We start from the raw sequence: 21,772 nt of genomic DNA on the forward strand, positions 1-21,772 counted from the left end.
TTGGGGCATGGACTCCACTAGACCTCCAAAGGTAAGCTGTGGTATTTGGCACAAACCCATCAGTGACAGATTCTTTAAGTCCTGTAAGATGCAAGGTGGGGCCTCCATGGATCAGACTTGTTTTTCCAGCACATCCCACAGATGCTTGACTGGATTGAGATGTGGAGACTTTAGAAGCCAAGAAAATACCTCAAACTTGTTGTGTTCCTCAAACCTTTCTTGGATTCATCAGACCAGGCCACATTCTTTCATTGCTCCCTGGTCTATTTCTGATTCTCATGTGCTCATTGTAGGCACTTTTGGCTGTGGTCACGGGTCACATGGGTAGTTCTGTAGTTGCTCCAACCCAGGTCGTTACAATATGGCAAAATTGCTCAAATCGTTAGTCTTGCCAATTTTTTTCATGGTTTCATCACATCAACTTTAGGGATAACCTGTTCACTTGCTGTCCAATATGTCCCACCCACTTTCATATGCCATTGTAATAAGATAATCAATGTTATTTTAAAGTGTTTGTTAACCCACAGGAGTACAATTTACTTTATCCTCTTGGTTGATGAATCTAACGCCCCCTTGTGACTGTGCTTTATAAAAAAACATGGCTATATACCTTGTTTACAGAGCGCAGATCTGCGATCACGTGACCCGCTGTCTTTCTCCTCGCTCACTTGACAGCTGCAGCAAGCGGGGCCGAGGATCCCCGCTTACGTCATTCAGGAGAAGAGGACAAGAGAGGCGGCCCTGACCCCTGCAGACGCCATGCGAGAGAGGAGAAAGAGAGCGGGTCATGTGATCGCCAATCTGCACTCTGTAAACAAGGTATATAGCAGTGTTTTTTTATAAAGCACAGTCACATCCCCTATATATTTCGTTCTGCTGCAGCAAGATTTGGTGAATACAAATGATATCTTACCCGTCTAGGCACAATCATTGAAACCGGTTCGATTAGTCCTTTTACAGTGATCAGTCTGTAGAATCTAAACACTTCACAGGTGGATACGTCAAGACCCCTCTTTGGCAAAGTACCTGGAAAAAAAAAATGCAACATGTTCAAATTATTTTAATGTATTTAGCTTTTTTTTTTCATATCCATTCCATATCCTGTACATCCATACTTGCCATCCTGCTGTATAATCAATTATACTTTCTTCTTGTTTGGCAAGTCTTATTTCTTGAATTGTCTCAATAATTATCTTTAAAATTACCTTTACAGTTACTCTGAAATTAATTATGCAATTAAATCATCACAGATTATTAAACAAAGAAAGTCTATCTAAACCCCAAAATTTAAACTATATATATTGCAGCTTACCAATCCTTCTATGTGGTGGCTATGTTAGTTTTCGTTTTTTAAACTTTTTTTCCCCCACTTTAATAACACCTCCTGTCCCTGGATGGCTATACTTAACTCCTCCACTGTATCTATGGAGGGAGCTATATTTGCTACCCTAATAGATTTGATCAGGTTTCCTTACAGTATATTACATGAGGGAGGGTGATTGATAGTTTACAGAATAAAGACAGGGTTGTTTTTTGCTTTCAGTTCAGTTTAAGTGACAAGGACACTGCATTCCTGGCAAGATCAACATGCATTTTATGTACTGACTGAAAATGTTTTTTTGGCGTGAAAAGTTAAAGCACATGCAGTCACCACATTTATGGAGTGGTAAATTGCAATATATTGCATTTTAGTTCTTGAGTTTAGATTTACCATCTAATGAAATGTTCCTCTGATCAGTTAAAGCGGAGTTCCACCCTAAAGTGGAACTCCCGCCCATCTGATTCCTCTCCCCTCTGGTGCCACAATTTGCACCTTTCGGGGGGAGGGAAGACAGGATACCTGTCCGACAGGTATTCTTTCCCACTTCCAGGATCCTCAGCTGCGGGTGGTGATGTCACGGCTGGGGTACCCTCCTCCCTCCCCCAGCCGCCAGGCCATTAGAAGAGAGGAGTGGGCCTCACGCATGCGCAGTAGGGTTCCCGGCGTGAAGCTGAAAGGCTACACTGCTGGGTACCCTTACCCACAATGGCGGCAGCAGCCCCCGACAGCTGATGGAAACATCAGCTGTGGGTGCCGACATCGCTGTACTCCAGGATAGGCAAGTGTCCTATTATTAAAAGCCAGAACCTGCAGCATGTGTAGCTCCTGGCTTATAATTTTTCATTTTTTTGGGCGAAACACCGCTTTAAGTTTCAATGTTTACACTCAAAACTCACCAATTCCTTTTTGAGGTAAGTTGGAACGGTATTCATTCAAGTATTGAAAGTAAGGCTTCTGAGGAAGGATTTCATAATATCGAATATTCCCTTCTCCCTAGGGCATAAATAAGGTAGTTAGACACTGCCAGTACATTGCTGTCATATTGTAAACCGTTTCAAAACTTTGTATGAAATAGTAAAGAATACGCACCTTTCCTACCAAATACACCATATTCGTGTCATTGTCAAAAAAGGGGAAGAGCAGTCCCGAGGAACCATCCATATCTTCTTGATGTAAAGGCACTGAAAGGTCATCCTGAAATGTCAAAATGGAGAGTGGTAAATGTTTCTCTGGAAAAAATGACACATTATATATATATATATATATATATATATATATATATATTACACACACACACATAAAATAATCGCAACATTTTTTATATATATATATATATATATATATATATATATATATATATATATATATATATATAGTAAATGTTTCTCTGGAAAAAATATTATACATACTGCAACATAATTTTTTTTATATATTATGTTTATATATACACAGTTGTATTCAAAATTATTCAACCCCCACTGAAATTGATTGTTTTGCCCAGTGTGACATTGATTTTGATCATCCTGTCATCCTGCTTACAATTAAATCAAAGAGGCACGTGTAGGTCAGACAAATATAACATAACATTTATAATGAAATAACCACAAATGTCTTTTCTGTGCTCACATCATTATCAGTTTTATTCAACCCCCAGTTGACATTCAATCTTAGTACTTAGTACAACATCCTTTTACAGTTATAACAGCTTTTAAACTTGAAGCATAGCTTGACACAAGTGTCTTGCAGCGATCTACGGGTATCTTGGCCCATTCGTCATGGGCAAAAGCCTCCAGTTCAGTCACATTCTTAGGCTTGCGCACTGCAACTGCTTTCTTTAATTCCCACCAGAGGTTCTCAATCGGATTTAAGTCTGGTGACTGCGATGGCCACTCCAAAATGTTCCAGCCTTTAATCTGCAACCATGCTCTAGTGGAGTTGGAGGTATGCTTGGGATCATTGTCCTGTTGAAAGGTCCAACGTCTTCCAAGCCTCAGGTTTGTGACGGACTGCATCACATTGTCATCCAATATCTCCTGGTACTGAAGAGAATTCATGGTACCTTGCAGACGCTGAAGCTTCCCTGTACCTGCAGAAGCAAAACAGCCCCAAAGCATGATTGACCCCCCGCCATGCTTCACAGTAGGCAAGGTGTTCTTTTCATCATAGGCCTTGTTCTTCCTCCTCCAAACATAGCGTTGATCCATGGGCCCAAACACTTCTAATTTTGTTTCATCAGTCCACAGAACACAATCCCAAAACTTCTGTGGTTTGTCCACATGACTTTTGGCATACTGCAGTCGACTCTTCTTATTCTTTGGAGACAGCAAGGGGGTGCGCCTGGGAGTTCTGGCATGGAGGCCTTCATTACACAGTGTGCGCCGTATTGTCTGAGCAGAAACTTCAGTACCCACATCTGACAAATCTTTTCTCAGTTCCTCAGCAGTCACACAGGGACTTTTCTCCACTCTACGCTTCAGGTAGCGCTCAGCAGTCGAAGTCAGCATCTTCTTTCTGCCACGACCAGGTAGCGTTTCAACATTGCCCTTTGGCTTGAATTTGCGAATGATGCTTCCTATGGTGTCTCTTGGTATGTTTAACATCTTTGCAATCTTCTTATAGCCATTGCCCTTCCTGTGAAGAGTAATCACCTCTTCTCTTGTCTTCCCGGACCATTCTCTTGACTTCACCATGTTTGTAACCACACCAGTAAATGTCTAGAAGGAGCTGAGTATCACAGTCATTTTAAAGCTGCCTGATTGGTGCTTATTAGGCTTTATTGCTGCTCCCTGACATCCACAGGTGTTTTCAATACATGATTGAAAACACTTCAATGAACCTCTGTTCTTCAGAGTGGTAGTCTTTAAGGGGTTGAATAATTGTGTAAATGAAGAATTCACAAAATAAACATTTACTACTGTATTACAAAACCAATTGATGTAATTTTAGTTGCATATGGTTCTTTAAGAAGTCCTTGTAGGATTTCATTCTGAATACAATTACAAATGTACACTAAATTCCCTAAAACCCTTTACAGCATTGGGGGGTTGAATAATTTTGAACACAACTGTGTGTGTATATATATATATATATATATATATATATATATATATATATATATACACATATACACACACACACACACACACACACATATATATATATATATACATAGATAGATATATTATTTTTAAAAACTACCCTCTATGAAAAAGCACTATTTTTAAAGGTCCTAAAAGTATCTAAAAGTTATACAAATGTGGAAGCAAACGAATTTTGACTAACATGTGGCCAATCGCATCCTCAGCTCAGTATGGCTGTCAATAGTGGCAAAGACGCACAATGATTCCCACCAATCTTTAAAAAGAACTGGTTAGGGTAGAAATACAAGATTTGCCCACTAACAGCCCAACCTCAAACAAGGTCACGTTCTGTATGTACTGTGTGCAGTTAGGAAAATAAGGTTAAACTGATTGTAAAAGTTTTTTTTTTTTTTTTTTAAATAACAAACATGTCATGCTTACTAGAGCGGCGTGATAAATCATAATTTAAATCGCAATCTCGATTCGCTGCGCCCAACCCCACGCGCGATCTCTGGCCTGGAATGCCTAGATTTTTTTCGGGTCTCCCCCCTGATGTAGACTGGACCGAGGAAAAGCCGTCGGAACCAGCGTGGAATGCAAATGGCGGTGATATCGGAACCGACGTCAGTTAGCAGAGACTGATGTGCCGATGGATGCCTGGGCGGTACCATGTCCTCTTGGCCGGGAAACACCACAGTGAGTCCAGCATTGATCCGATGGCCGATGCCAGGCATTTCCCAACAGAAATGTGAGCACATATTTAATCATATATACTACGTAAATATATTACTGTACTTACTGCTTGCTTGCCATAGGAGGGGGTAATCTCAGTCCTCCCTATGTCACCATGCTGCACACCATCCACAGTCATCTACATTTAAAAATGGTTAATTCAAAAAAGAAAAATCTACCGTATATCAAAGTTAAACTAAAAAAAAAAAAATATATGGATGTATACAATATATACATCCATACATTTATTTTCTTGAGTTTAACTTTGATATAGATTTTTCTTTTTTTTTAATTAACCATTTTAAAATGTAGATTTGTGGGTGGTGCATGGTGATATAGGGAGGACAGAGATATTTGGAGAATCGTGAGAGAATCGTGATCTGTATTCTAAGCAAAAGTCGCAATTCTAATTTTTCCCAGAATCGTGCAGCTCTAATGCTTACTTGCTTCATTCAATGGTTTTGCACAGAGCAGCCCAGATCCTCTCCTTCTGGAGTCCCCCACCGATGCCTCAGACTCCTCTGCTCTGCTGAGTGCCCACCTACCAACTCGCTTCTATCGGGGCATAGGTTTAGGTGCTCTTCCGAGCTGTGCTTTAATAGACACAAAGCATTGTGACTTTGGGTTTGTGCAACTCGGCTTACCTTGGAGAGCTTTGGAGGCTCCTTGTCTAGCTTCCCCAGGCCCCTTATGTTTACGTCACCCAGTGTCTCTAATAGGGGCACAGGGTGAATGAGAACTCCAATCTGATCTGTGCTAGTCAGACTCAATGCTGTACATATGTATATATTGTGTGCTGTCTCATGCTGTTGTGTACTATTTGCTGTGATGGTTTGGGGTGTGACTGTATTCTATTGTGGCTGTCTGCCTCAACTATTATGGGATGTGTAAGCGTGTTTGCTGTGAGCAAAGAGGGAGGGGGACTCCTCCAGCAGCCCCCCTGCTGATAAGACTGTTTACTGATAAGAAGTTTGAACACACCTGACCTGTGTGTCTATTGCCATTGGACAGTTTAACCCGCCCTGTTTTCTAAAGGTGGGGGGGGGAAGTGTTTTGAAGTAATATATCTGACATGTGCTTGAATAAAGTAGTCTGCTGGTTTTTACCCCACTGGTGTTGTGTGGTGACTGGGGGGGGGGGCTAAAGAGTCTTGGATAGTGCTGGTTCTGGACAGAGGAAGCATTGACGGTGGACATAGTGCTCCCTCCTCACAAGTTTTGACTGTCAGCCTATGGCTCCCGCTGCTTTCTGGGTGTCCTGTGAGCCTAGGAAGAGGGAGCAGCAGCACTGCAGATGAGAAAGTGCTGGATCAATGAAGGAATCAGGTAAGTGTTTAAAGAAGGGAGGGGGGGGGGGGCACAAGTAAAGGGATGATTTTTACCTTAATGCAGAGAATAAGTAAAGGTAAAAAATGTTTAGCTTTTAATTAATGCTTCACAAAGTTTGATCCCCCAACATTGGAGATAAGAATCTCCGATTAGATAAAAAAAATGAACATAATGGCAAAAAGAGAGGTGGGTTCATCTTGGTAGAGACCAATGTGACAAATTTTATAACATCTGGGCTTTCTGTATACACCTCGACTCCTTCAATGCCCTGATGTTTACACATGGGACTTCTTTCGGTTGAACTAGATGGACTTGTGTCTTTTTAACCACACTATGTAAGATAATAGACGCTGTATGCTGCTGGTTTAATAATTTCATAAGCTTTGCAATACCATATTTAGAATAAACCACGTTTAGTTAATATTTCTTCTACTCTTCCTTACTTTATCTCTCCCACCTCTACCCTAGTTACTGGGTTTTAGAAATGATGCACAAACATATTTGCAGTGTACAAACTCTTCCATGATGCAGACTATGTATCAAGCTGCAATCATAACTGTGTCCTGTGAGCATAAAAAATTAAACACATGAATAAAAAAAAAAACACCACATCAAACCAAGACTGTCCTATCCACTGGGTGACAACTTCAAGGAAAATTTGTTAATTTATAAATGCTCCTTTTTAGAGTATAGTACATGACACAGGCTCATTTAAATCTCGACTATGGGTTTTATCCTGCCAATTTCAGGCGAGGATACTGGCAAACCAAGTTGTTAGGACAGGTCACATAACAGCTCCCACTCCCAGAAAGTCTCACTTTTTTTCAGCAAGCAATCAGAGGAAAATGGCATGACAAAGGGTGTATAAACTAAGGGAAGAGAAAAGGGGACTTTTGCGGTGCTCTACATATAATAATGAGAAGCAAATTTACACAAATGTATAAAATTTAGAAATGTTTTAATTAATTTCAGGGTTAAAAAAGTCAACCTTGTAGTAACAGTCACAGTATAGCTAAACAGCTGGATGGTCAAGAATATATAGGTACACAGCTGGATAGATTCAAGATACAGTTACGCGTATGAGTCCCGACATGTTTTGCATTTTTGCTTCATCAGGGGACATACGGGCAGAACAGAAGAATTTTGCGATACTGAACAAAAAAATAAGAAAATTACGCAAGTAAACATGCATTGACAAGTTATTAACATATACACTTGTTGTGTTCATAGCACAAACCGTGTGTAGATAATCACCGTGTCTGCCTCCACAAGGGTAGCAACACTTGCCCAGCCAGAGAAGACCTCCCAGTAGTGACCACTACCCAGCAAAGGGGCGAATAGGTGCCCAAAAGACGAGGGCTCAAAACGCAGCCACAGAGGGCCTAATAAGAACCCGGCTGAAAAGGATAACCCAAAAGAAAAGGGGTTATAAAACATGAAAGAGAAGAGAGTAGACTATAAATAGAAAAATAAAAAATAATGAAAAGCAAAATAAGCAAACATATGCTCACTTAAAAACAAATTAAAATCGGCATGGGGTGGAGGGCGCCCGAGTTAAGGCAAAACATTGTATCATTGAAGACAACAGTGAAAAAATAAATAAAAAGTATCTAATATATGATAAAGAATTAATCAAAAAATAGAAATGAAAAAAATAAAAAAAAAAGGTAAAAGATAAATATCTCTTTTACCATTATTTTTTCTTTTATTTTTATTTATTTTTTTCATTTTTTTTCTATACTGTGACTACAAGGTTGACTTTAACCCTGAAATTCATTCAGGTCAAACAGAGAATCCAAGGTTTAGATGGAAGCAGTACCTGAGAGCTAAACTCGCACTTCACGTACTACAAAAATGTAGAGGGATCTCTTTGGGGTGCTTTTGAGCAAGGACAAATAGAATGACATCTTGATTAAGGCAGAAGGAGAAAAACCACCTTGGTGAGAAAGGAGTCCTGAGGCTTCAAAACCCCCTTGTCTTCATAAATGCCAACAAAGGTTTCTTAACAGGACAAGGCTTCCAGTTCTGAGACTCACCGTGCTATCAAGTGATCCGTCTAGTCATGTGCAAAACTACCTTACGAGTAAGGTTGGGCAAGGGAAAGGCCCAAATTGAGATCCTAAGGTTAAAACAGGTGTACCGAATGGGGGAGCGATGCGAGTCACCCCCTGAACAAAGGCCTTTGGTCATGAGAGGCCATGGGTCTTTGAAAGAGAATGGCAAATGCTTAAACTTAACCAGAGTGTTTAAAACCTAATGTTGCTGCAGCCCACATTGGAGAAAAGACAGAATACATTTAATGGAATTTCTTCTAAGGTGTCTTGTAAAGAAAGTCTTCCAAGTGCAATGATAGACCCGGCAAGAGATCGATTTCCTGGCTTTAGACAGCATAGTAATAACTGAGTCAGAGATTCTGATCCCTCAGGAGTATCAACAGCCAACAGCCAACCCTTAAAAGACAGCAAACGTGAGGCAGGATAGTAGACCAGTCCTTGAGACAGCAGGTCTAGTCAGTGTGTAAGTGACTGCAAAGTATTTCCCAGGAGTCGCAGAATGTCCAAGCACTAGATCCTTCTGGGCCAATTTTGCGTACCAAGATAACCAAAATGCTGTCTATATCGATACTGCAATGTCCCCGGACCAAGTCTGTCCCCGGATTGGATTTGAACAGGGGCTGGGGCAATTTCAAAGACAGTCAGTGCAGAAAAAAAAAAAAATAATAATTCTGAATTATACACCCCCGCTCCTCTGCTCCTACTAGCTTAGGGGGGTGTATTTTTTTTCCATTATCTGTGCCCCTTTCTGATGATTATGTGTTGATCGGAGCAGAGGGAATATTTCTTCAGTTTTGGGCGCATGCCCATTCAGCTCCGCTCGCATGTTTTTCTGCCTTGGCTCAAGTCCCGGCCAGTCGCTTGCCTGTTTATCTCCTTGCCTTCCATGGCGGAGTGATCTTCCTCCGCTCCCCACCCAGTAGTAGCCAGGGCCCAGAGAGTAGGACTTGACAGGCTGTCAGGCGGACGGCGACGGGCAGAGAGTTGCTGATTGCCGCAATTACTAGTAAAACAAAAAAAAAATATGTTCCTGGATTTCATTTAAAAAATCTGGTCACCTTATTCTAAGAACCCACCAGATGGAAGCTCCCTGCTTCAGGAGGGCCATGCCTCTCTTCATGTAGAGGGACTTCAAGCTAATTTTAGAGCTCTTATTAATGATCACAACAGGTAAAAGCAGTATTCTCAAAAGTGAAATGATTTACTGCCACACTTTGCTTCTTTTTTTTTTTTGCCTTTACATAGGAAAATGTTGCATGTTGTGAGGCACTAGAGCAGCCTTTTTCAACCAGGGTGCCTTCAGGGGTGCCTTGACAAAATGCCTAAAAATTGTATACAAGCCAATGGTTAAATCAAGCCTGCTTTTTAGTTCCACAAAGCTACAGGTTTTCATTGTGCACCATTACAACCATCTAGTCACGGCCATCCTAACAACCAATGATGTCATCGGTGGATAAAGATGATGTCCGGTTCCTGCACAGCATCCTTGTTTGCCTCTCCTCTGCCCCTTTCTGTCAGCACTGGAACTACTATAGCTGAGTGAGGAAGAGAGATGTACTGGGATACTAGTCAGTAGCAGTTTGCAAAGGTATACTGCTTTGAAAGAATAAATCACCTCCAATGTTGGTTGTCCTACATGTGTGGATGTTCCTATGTTATGTAAAACTATTAAGTTTCTTACATTGTAGAATGGGATGCCTCGAGAATGCAGAATTTTAAAGGTTGTCTTGGCTAAAAAAAAAAAGGTTCAGAATCATTACACTAGACACTTCTGCTTAGCTCTGTCTCTGAAGTCACTTTGCTTATATCAGAACATAAAATGTTCAGTTTGCCATATATACATTTGCCCACTAGAGGGCCCCTTTGAGTAATAAAAGGCCATAAAAGCCTCCAAACGACTTGAACAGCAGAATGTCACAATATTACAAGTCAGTTACAGTTATTGCACCGATTACTATTTATGGTGGTAGTATGTATTTATAGCAAGGAAAAGCAGCAAAAAAAAAAAAAAAAAAAATATTAATCTCTCTGAATTCATAGTAACACACAGGTGCTGAAATAGTTTTATTTGCGCTTGTACGAAAGGGAATATTGTTGAACCTCTCACTTATTTCTTCCATCCAGGTGGAAAATTTACTAATAAGCAATTCCTTCAAGTCGAAAGCACTCATCTCCAAGGACAGCACTACATGGCTCCCATTTTAACAAGTAGTGCTTGAATTAGATGCACTGCTTGTAAGCACTGAGCCAAATATGGCCACTTTATGAAACATATAACATTTGTTTTAAACATCCACATCCATCACTGTGTAGAACTAGTTAATTAGGGCCACCCCAAACTGTATCTCTTCTTTTTGTGCTGTCCTAAAGACCACTGATCTTTTACACTTTATGTTCATACTTGTTTACCATTACGATTTACTGGCATTTGAGGGTTTTTGAACATTTTTAGAAGTGTATTACAAGCGTCAACGCTGTATCTTGGCCCAGGCCTAGGGCAGCACTTTGCAGGGGGGCAGCATGAAAAAAAGTCCCTGCCGGCTTGCGCTTTTAGTGTAGCTCCAGTCTTATGAGGTGGACTGGGCCGCAAGACAAATCGGTCTGGCGCCTCTATAAAGCGGCCGCACTAGTCCCGGTATGATAGGGATGGTACAGACACAAGGGACACTGACATGGTCACCTATACCTGGCAGGAAGGTAGTAGGACTCTTCTGAAATCCTTTGCTTGTGTCAGTTGTACATATTAAGGAATCTTAATTTTATTTCTGTTGATTGCTGATGAGAAAAATAAACCGATGGATTTATTTGTTCCTGCCATCAATCCTTCCTTTGCTCACTGCCTGGACCACATACCTCCATCACTGTGCTACATGTTTTCTGCTGCACCACTGGCATGGTTATAGCCTCTTCGTGCTCCATAAATTTAGCAAAATTTGTGCTTAAAGTAGAACTATAGGCAACACTTTATTTCCATTTTGGATTAAGTGATGGTTATAGCCCCTGTTAAAAAAATGTTTTGCCATCCGTTAATTTCCCTTCATTTCCTGCCCCATAGCCAAACAGGAAGTGAGAGAAATCTCTTCATTAAGGGAATCCCCCGCCCCCCAGAACTAGTGTCCCCACTGGAAAATTTCAGGGCAGGTCTTAAACAGGAAGGGGTGTGACCTTGACAGGAAGGGGTGGATCATATTTAAATTAGGGGTTGCACAAGTTTAGTCAGGCCTAGGGCAGCACAAAACCTTAATACACCACTGACAAGCGTTTTGGAAGTGTATTATATGCATTTTACAGCTTCAGGTATTTTTAGTTAGCCAATAGAAAGCACTAGGGGGAGGAGAGGTGGAGTAGATTAGGGACGGAGAGCTGCTGTTTGAGCAGACAACGAATGACAAAACGCTTGTAAAACGCCCATGTCGCACATTTTCAGGCATTCCCATTGAAGTCTATGGGCCCAATCTGCCAACAAGTACCTCATGTACTTTGAGTAACAGGCGTTTTTGCTTCAGGTGACAGAACGCTCAGGTGTGAACGGCCTTAATTATTTTACTGAAGGTCTACAAACGAAATATGAGCAGCCTGCCTAAACCTCATTGCCCTAGGGCGGCCAAAGGCAAAATTCACGTATCCAGTCCTGTATGCATTAGTCATTATGCAGTCAAATATTCTGTGTGTACTACACACTTTATGTCATTGGTCCCATAAAAGGTGCAGGTGCATCCCGAGGAAATGATCTTGGTCTAAGCATTAGTAAAGCACATTTTCATTACACAAGGTTGATTTATTTCTGTTTCTTGTGCATGACCAGTATGCAAATAATACAAAGAACCAAATAAGCCTGAATAATAAAGAAATATTTGCATGTCAGCATGAGAATTCATTTTTCTCTTTGTTCTCTTTTCATCACTGTCATAAGAAAGGACATTTTAAACAAGGGGGACCGTGGAAACTTTGTCTACGTTTAAAATTTGAAGGGTTATCGTCTGGCAGCGGCTTCATGTACACTGCAGCTGTTAAACTCGCATTTAGTGCCGGCTCACACTGTTGCGATGTGGGAACCCAGCGAATCCACTGCAGGTTCCCGCATCGCATGTCTCCCAGTGGCAGTTTATACTTCCCTATGCAACCTGCTGGGAGAGGCAATTAAAATTTACTGACACCCCCAAATCAGTTCGCATATCGCAGTACAATCTGCAAATTTGCACAGTATTAGGATCGCATGGGTGTGAACTGATTCTGCTGCAGACCAAAAAAAGGTCCCGTGCAAGTTTGGTCCGAACGCAATGCAAATTTAGCCATACTAGCTGTATGGCTGAAATCGCATCACACAGAGATCGCATGTTTTTTTCAGCAGCCCCTGAACTCTCAACGTGATGTTACATGTACACTTAGTCGTTTATAGTAGTTTAGAGGCAATTGAGTTTACTGACTTTTTTAAAAGCAAATAATCGCATTCAGGGCTGTAGTTTCCCGGCATTTTAACCACTTGTCCACTGAGGACGTCATACGACGTCCTCGACTTTGTGCGGTGATATCTGAATGATGCCTGCAGCTACAGGCATCATTCAGATATCACCGTCTTCTGCCGGCGATTCTGTGCACAATAAGAATGATCATAGCGGCAGTTCCGCCGCTTGATCGTTCTTATAGGCGGCGGGAGGGGACACCCCCCCTCCTGCCGCCATCCGGTGCTTATCCGGGCTCTCCCGTGCCATCAAGGGCCCAGAGAACGAAACGGCCGGCGCCGGCTCTTGACGATAGAGATTTCCAGTGACCAGATGGTCACCAGTCATCTCTATGACCGTCGGAGGCCCGGGCACGACGTAGTGACATCACGCCCGGGTACCCGGAAGTAAACAAAGCCGCAATCGCGGCTGTCGGCATGAGATCTGTGAATTTTTTTTCACAATCTCATGCTTTCAAGCCTGGAGAACAGATGTGGGGTCTTATTGACCCCACATCTCTCCATAAAGAGGACCTGTCACAGTGATTCTTATTACAAGGAATGTTTACATTCCTTGTAATAGGAATAAAAGTGATCAGAAATGTTTTTTTTTTTAAAAAGTGTAAAAAAAAACAAAGTAAGTAAAATAAAATACATTTTTTTTTAAACGCCCCTGTCCCCAGTAGCTTGCGCTCAGAAGCGAACACGCATTTAAGTCCTGCCCACATATGTAAACGCTGTTCAAACCCCACATGTGAGGTATCGCCGCGTGCATTAGAGCTCCTCCATAACTCGAAAATAGTAACCTGTAAAAAAAAAAATTAAAGCGTCGCCTATGGAGATTTTTAACTACCGAAGTTTGGCGCCATTCCATGAGTGTGCACAATTTTAAAGCGTGACATGTTAGGTATCTATTTACTCGGCATAACATTATCTTTCACATTATACAAAAAAATTGGGCTAACTTTTACGGTTTTGTTATTTTTTAATTCATGAAACCGTTTTTTGCCCCAAAAAAGGCGTTTGAAAAATTATTGTGCACATATCGTGCGAGAAAAAAATGACCGCCATTTTATTCCCTAGGGTGTCTGCTAAAAAATATATATTTATATATAATATAATGTTAGGGTTTCGGTTTAATTTTCTAGCAAAAAAATTATGATTTTTACATGAAGAAGGAGAGAAGTGCCAGAACAGGCCCGATGGAGAAGTGGTTAAACAGCAAATGCTTGCAACTGCGTGTAAACGTTAAGACAGTGTTAAGAGTTTTTTTTTGACATGTCAAAATCAATGGTTCCCTATGAGAGCCATCTTAACCGATCCAACTTTCAGCCCATTGTTTTGAATGGAAGACGCATCAAAGTCAGATCATCAGGATCTGACTTATGCTCTGAGGATCTTGAAGGGGCACACCATGCCAAAATATAAAACAAAAACAAAAAACAAAAACAAAAAACAAAAACAAAAAAAAACAACATGGGTCCCCCCTCCCAAGATCCATACCAGGCCCTTTAAATCTGGTATGCATCTTGAAAGAGAACCCCATGCCAAAATGGGAAAAGTGGCATGGGGCGCCCCCCCTTTGAGGGGAACCCCACACCAGATTCTTATCCAAGCACTTCCCCTCTCTCTCCTGGACCATACCAGGTCACACGCTCTCAACATGGGGGATGTGGGTGCTCTGTGACCCCTCATCCCAAAGCACCATGTCCCCATATTGATGGGGACAAGGGCCCCTTCTTGACAACCCTGGATAGGAATCTGGAGCCCCCATTTAACAAGGAGGCCCCCAGATGCTGGCCCCTCCCTTATGTTAAGGAGTATGAGGTACAGACAGTAAAACCTTGGATTGCAAGCATAATTTGTTCCAGAAACATGCTTGTAATCCAAAGCACTTGTATATCAAAGCATTTTTTTACAGGGTATAAAAGAGAAGAGAGGCACCTCGAAGTGTAGCAATAAGTTGCTAAATGTTGTACCTTCAATAAATGTAACCATATTGCTACACTTAGAGGCTCCTCTCCTCTTTTTTTATACTCAGTTGTGACATGACGCTACTCTTATATCAAGACATCGCTTGTATATCAAGGGATAATTTATTAAAACATTTTGCTTGTCTGGCAAAACGCTCTCAAACCAAGTTACTCTCAAACCAAGGTTTTACTGTAGTTCTTTATTAAAAAAAAAAAAAAAAAAAAAAACTTACTCTAGTCTTCTCCGCCGCTGCCATCTTCCCTGCTGCCGACCCGGTCCTCCTCCAACACTGTCTCACATCATTCTGATAGCTCTGCTCTTGTTTCTTATATAGCCATGGGGCGTGGCCACCTGGCCACATCATCATGAGACCCCACCCCTTGTGACATCACATGGCTTTGCAGCTCCGTTTTTCGAACACACTGTGTACATAAGGCCTAAATTATAATTTCTACCCTATAAAGGCAGTCCCGAGTTACAAACAAGGTTCTGTAGATTTGTTCTTAAAGTGTTACTAAACCCACAACAGTAAAGTCAGTCTGTATATGCAATAAAGCATGCTGGTTATACTCACTGTGGAACCTAAGGGGTTAATCCTCTGCATTGTGTAAAAAGGCTTTTTGATCCAGTCTTCTCTGATCCTCCCCTTCTTCCACTGTCCCCTAACCATTAGATAAGACAGAGTCTTTTGGAGTCACATGTTCAGTTTATTGTGTATTACTAGAATTTGTTATTTTTTTTATCTGGGAAGGTGCATGTGATCAGCACAGGGCCAATCAGCACTGTCCAGGCAGATGGTCAGAGGTCAGATTTATTTTTTGTGAATGAATGTAAGGGGGGGGGGGGTCTCTCCATATGGAGAGACAGTTCGGACACTATATGTTATCAGGTGATATTTTTTTTTTTATTGTGTGTTGCAGTAGCAAAAATTGTTCATTTTTAATTGGTCATAAGATATTAGAATTGTTTTTAAAGCTTTAATGTGAATGAGTGTGAACATTTGTGTGAAATTCAATAAAAAAAAAAAAAAAAAAAAAAAAAAAACACATCTAAACAACTAATACCTGAATGAAGAGAATACATTCAGGTAAAAAACCTACCTTTACAAGCACTTTAAAGCAGCTCAATGTGACTCAAAAACTGCTGACAAGCAGCTCAGTGCAAATCTTTCAGCATTTGCAAATCTTTCAGCATTTGCAAATCAAATCAAAAGCAACTAATCCAGGTAACTCATTAGTACTTGAAAGCATATAGCATTGGACTCTCTTCGAAGTCTAAAGATTGTCTGCACAAGCCCTATGTGTGACTAATGCGGTTTGTCTGCACCTGCCTTTACTACACAAGGCACAGCTGAAGATCAGTGCTTGTGTTACAAGAAAGACAGGAAAGGAGAAAAAGTTGCTCTCTTATTTCACAAATGGTCTGAGGCAGGACCTGTCAGAGTATAGGGAATGATATGGTATAGTACAGAAAGCACCTGGGGCTGGGGATCTTTAAAAAGTATGTAAAGGCAAAATGACAAAAACACATATGCAGTATATCTCTGCATTACCTGCACACTTCCTTATGTTTTATCCATTTAATAGGTCCTGCAAGAACCAAGGTACTTTCTGATCTGCCAAAAATGCATCTAGCTCTTAATTTTCTATTGTGGGCTGACAACGCACAGCTTTTTGTGATTGGTCTAAGTCAGCCATGTCCATGGTCTTTTCCTAAACTATCAAACCACTCCAACTGTGTGCTTATCCACAGCATAGAGACCAACTGACTTCTAGTACAAAATAAGAACAGGAGGGCTAAAAATTGCCTGGAGATAAAACAGCCAGAGAACACAGGACAGCACTAAATTTCTGAAAAGATCAACAGGTATTTCTTAAACTTATGAAACGGATACCAAAATGCTTTCAATAGTATATTTAACAGACGAAAAGAGGGCAAACAAGTGAAGGGTTTACATTCTTAGGGCGAACATATACCTTAAATCCCTGTGTTTTTTCACCTTAATGCACCAGTGCAGTCAGTTTCCACACTGGAAACTGACTGAAACAGACTGCATGGTGTGAACTAGAGCCATTGGAATACATGGAAAACACTGTGCATGCACTTTTAGTGCAGAAAAAAAGCGCACGGAACTGCATCTGGTGTGAACTGGTAAAAAGTATTTTTTTTATTTTTTGCACATACACAATGTTGTATATACCCATTTTTGCAGACAGTGAAAAATTAGGTTCCCATTTTGCTTGATTTCTAAGGAACAAATTAAAATGGTTTAAAGTAAAGCTGGCCACACAAAGAACAGTTTGTACAATCAAACCTTTAGGATTTACCAATAACTATGACGTTCAATGCACCGCATCCAATTTGCATGTCTGGAGAGTTTGCCTGGTTCTCAATGGAGCCGAGTCACACATCAGCAGTGTGAATTGCACATCAGCAGTGTGAATTGCACAGGAGTCTGGTGTGAATTGCACAGGAGTCTGGTGTGAATTGCACAGGAGTCTGGTGTGAATTGCACAGGAGTCTTTTGTGCGTTTTCTGGCCTGTTTCAGGTCCGAATCCAACCAAACATTTGGACCGAAATCGGACCTGAAACAGTGAACAGGGACGCATCAGACCCCTACTGTGAGCCACTCCACGGTGTAGTGTGAACTCAGCCTGATGCGGCGTAGACACGGTAGTTTTTCGGCATGAAAAAAAAAACGTTGTCTTGGCCAACACACGATAATTTTTTACAACCCGAAAAACAACATTTTTCAGAAGCCGAAAAACGATATGAAGCCCACACACGATGATTTTAAATGACGTTTTTAAAAACGTTGTTTTTTTTCATGCCGAAAAACGACCGTGTTTACGCGGCATAAAGATCAGTGAACAGGCTTACATTTGCTTCAGAACTGCTTCTCTTCCCATACAAGTCTATAGAAAGCAAAAGCAGCTGAAGCAGACCAAAATGCAGGATAACTGCACCTACAAATGAATTGCCCACCAAAGCCCATTTACAAAGGTCTTTAATCTTCCATCAGGGGGCACATTGCAGCTGAGGCTTTAAAGTGTGTGTTAACCCCCCCAAAAAATGGATCATGTTCACTTAAAGGAGAGGTCCAGCCTGAGCTTGTTTGGCTGGGCTTCTCCTATGGGTCACAGGAGTGCAATTATGCCACGTACACACGGTCGGAATTTACGACAACAAGCGTTTGAGAGCCGGTTCTCAATTTTTCCAACAACAAAAGTTCTTGTCGGAATTCCAATTGTCTGTATGCAATTCCGACGCATAAAAATCCTACGCATGCTTGGAATCAATTTGACGCATGCTCGGAAACATTGAACTTCATTTTTCTCGGTTCGTTATAGTGTTGTACGTGACCACGTGACGATCGGAATTTCCGACATTTGTGTGACCGTGTGTATGCAAGACAAGTTTCAGCCAACATTCCGTTGGAAAAAAATCCACGGTTTTGTTGTCCGAATGTTCAATCGTGTGTACGCGGCATTAGTTTTGCACTCCTGTAACCCATTTTCAGCAGTGAGCGGACTGAAGTCACCAATATCAGTCCAGGCACCGCGCCATCCTGACTCTGGGAGTCTGGATTCGCCAGGTGCCTGGACTGATAGCTCTCTCAGCAAATCGCTGAGACGGCCGCTCCACAGCTCAGCGTTCCAATGAGCAAGAAGTTACAGAGCAGGAGATCTGCTAATTGACAGGCAGCAGCCTTGGGAAGCCGAGAGAACCAAGCCATCGGCGGTGTTCGATCACTCGGTTCTCAGTGCAGAGATGCCGTGGGACAGATGCAGAATTGGACTGATGATGCAGCCACCTAGGTAAGTAAAAAACTGCAATAACCCCCAAACCCATACTTCTCTTTTAAAGCATGTTATACAGCACAGTGCTTGTAATTTGGCCACCTGTATCACCTGAAATACCTGGCAGATCCTGACAGTTTCTACCCTCCCCTCTGTACACTGACCACAATATATCACCTCTGTCATCCGCAGCTCTCCCTGTGTCTCCTCTGTCCTCTCCCCACCCCACCCCCCATCTGCCTGTCAGCTCTCACTAGAGCATTGCTAACAAAACAAACTGATAATTATATCATCCCTTCTGTCACAGAAAAAGCTGTCTGGAGCTGTGCTTGTGCTTTATAAAAAAAAAAAAAAGCAGATCTCTACCCGTTTTAAAAGCGTCTTCCAGCGATCACATGACTCCAGGCCCTTTGCTCCTCTCCTCCCTTCCTCCCTGGCTGACATTAGCAGGAGAAACTCAGCCCCACCCACTAGAGATATCACATGGGAGAGCTGAGAGCCTGGGGCCATGTGCTTGCTGGAAGACACCTTGTTAAAACAGGTAGAAATCTGCTTTTTTTTTTTAATAAAGCACAGGCACTAGGATGCAGCTTTTTATGTGACAGAAGGGATCATTTAAAAAAGGGACAGTTAGTGGCTTAAAGTAAAGTATTTTTTTTTCTTTTTTTTTATTATATAACAAAACATGTTATACTTACCTGTGCAGCTCGTTTTGCACAGAGTGGCCCCGAACCTGGCTTTCTGGGGTACCTTGGCGGCTGTCTCGGCTCCCCCCCACAAGGATTCAACACCTTCATGCGAGCGAGCGCGCATGGTGTCAAGTCTTTGCGGGCACGCTCCCGCCGACTGTTTCACTCGGCCCCCGCCCCCCGCGTCATTGGATGTGATTAACAGCAGCGCAAGCCAATGGCTGCGCTGCTTTCAATCAACCAATGACAGAGCCTGGGAAGACGGCCGAGAAGCCTGCGCGTGCAGGACCTTCGAGGGGTCAGGTAAGTAAGGTGGGGTTCGGGGGGGGGGGGGGGGCCTGTAATGGGCAGATGTTTTTTCACCTTAATGCATAGAATACATTACGGTGGATTTTTTTTTACCTTTACAACCCCTTTAACAAACACTTTAAGCTTGTGTCTATGGCATCAGTTTGGGTTGCTTCTGTGATCTTTTAAAAATCATTACCAGTTACATCTGACCTGCAGCTGGCCACCTTTATATCTGTATTTGACCTGCTTCAAGTGGCTTTTGCATTCCTATAGACTTTTAGGGGTATGAAAAACTTAAGCCCCGTACACACAAGTCTGAATGTCGGTTTTGACATCAGGCCGGTTAAAAAAAAAAAAAAAACGGCCGAAATTTGGCCCGTGTGTATGCCAGCCAAGTCGGCTTCTGTTGGACGTGCATGCTGGAAAAACCAGCAGCCCATTGACTCCTGCTGATGGTGGTGGGTGGTGTCCCCCTGTCAGAACACAACAGCTCAGCGGGGGCAAGAGCGCTGTGCTAAACTCAATGTGTACCAGGCTTAAGAGTGGACCAAGGTTGGCTTCTATAGCTTCTTTCACTATACATTTTATTGCGCTCAAGTGAAAACATAAATGAATAGTACTATAAACCTAATTAAGACCTTTTTACATTTAATACAGGCCTCAAAAGCCAAACTATGGGCACAACAAGTAATATGTATTCCTCAAGAGTCACTAATGATATAAACCTTCTTTATATGCTTCAAATGCCTTTACAAAATCAGTTATAACTTGTTAAATGCAGTGGGGACTCACTGCGTTGCATTTAGCTTGTGCAGAAAGCAGAGCTGTGGGAAGGACGCATCAAGCTCCACCTACTACAGAAAAACTACAGAGGGGAGGAGGTAAAAATACAAGACCAGTCACAATGTTTCAAACAGAGAGGAAGCTCCTGCACAAAAACAAAAAGTTTTTATATGCTGGACTACTGCACAGACCTGGAAGATTCTAAATTTCTTAAGATTGTATTTACATGAAGCCGCCCTGAGATTCAAGGTAAAAATACACAGGTCCCTCTCAAACAGACAACTATATTTGCTTTATTCTGGAGTTCATATTTAAAGAAAGAAGTATGAAAATAAGCTAAAATTCAACAAAGCATTATTTCCAACAGTAATGATCCAGAATAAGCCAAACAAAAAACACATGCTAAATTACTGTCAGAGGGGTTGATATAGAATTTCCAAGTAACAGAAAACAGTGGGGGGCCCCTTGATTTCACTAGAGCCATTGGCCCTGAGACAGTCTTTTAGGTCAACACTGCTTCTTATAAACAGATCAAAAGGATCATTTGAGGAAGCAATGTACGCTTGTACATGAATTTACCAGGCACACATATTATATACACCAATAAGAATATATGCTATGCATTGGTTAACCAAACTACTTCCTGTTGGCAGTATTATCTCTACGCAGTAGGTATATTTTACATACTTGATCCCAAAGGGCAACTTGTCTATTGTTCCATCGAGATGCTCCAGTAGATTTAACCTTTTTTCATGTTTTCCTAGAAACAAAACTTTACTGGCTCTATGAGTTTTGCCATCAGATTCCTGTAACAAAAAAAATTAAAAAAATGGACATTTTAAGAAAGATGAAAAAATACTAACGCAGTTTACGCACCTGAACACGGATACAAATACCATAATCATCTATTGGGTTTTAAAAATTATGGCATCACGATGGCTAAGTTTACCTTTTTTTTTTCTAAAATCCAGCTCCCCTATGTACCATTAATGTATCACGGTTTCAGAAAAATAAAAGCTTTCTTTAATTTTCATAACAAGGCCTTACCTTAGTACTTGCCAATTGTTCCATAGAAACCTTCAAGGCTTCCTAGTATGCAAATTTAGGACATACAAACCAGTTAAAACAAAAAAGGAAGCAGTTTACCAGCAGAACCTCATCAGCAATTGTTAAAGCGGTATGTAAACCCACCTAAAATGTCATTTATTTTTTTCTGCTGCAAGGCAAAAGTCATAATGAGCTAATATGCACCGCATATTATCTCATTATGAAATACTT

The 21,772-nt window shown here is 41.4% G+C and overlaps 1 protein-coding gene across 1 annotated transcript in view; it reads right to left on the bottom strand.

The window, feature by feature from the left end:
- Positions 1 to 21,772, bottom strand: part of CORO2A (coronin 2A) — a 145,359-nt gene that overhangs the window by 17,561 nt on the left and 106,026 nt on the right. Inside the window, 5 exon segments of the mRNA XM_040361132.1 lie at positions 914 to 1,026; positions 2,218 to 2,314; positions 2,411 to 2,515; positions 21,182 to 21,244; positions 21,247 to 21,300. Of these exon segments, the coding sequence (XP_040217066.1) occupies positions 914 to 1,026; positions 2,218 to 2,314; positions 2,411 to 2,515; positions 21,182 to 21,244; positions 21,247 to 21,300 (432 nt within the window).

The sequence above is a fragment of the Rana temporaria genome, chromosome 1 (genome assembly GCF_905171775.1).
Source record: "Rana temporaria chromosome 1, aRanTem1.1, whole genome shotgun sequence".
Lineage (NCBI taxonomy): Eukaryota > Metazoa > Chordata > Amphibia > Anura > Ranidae > Rana > Rana temporaria.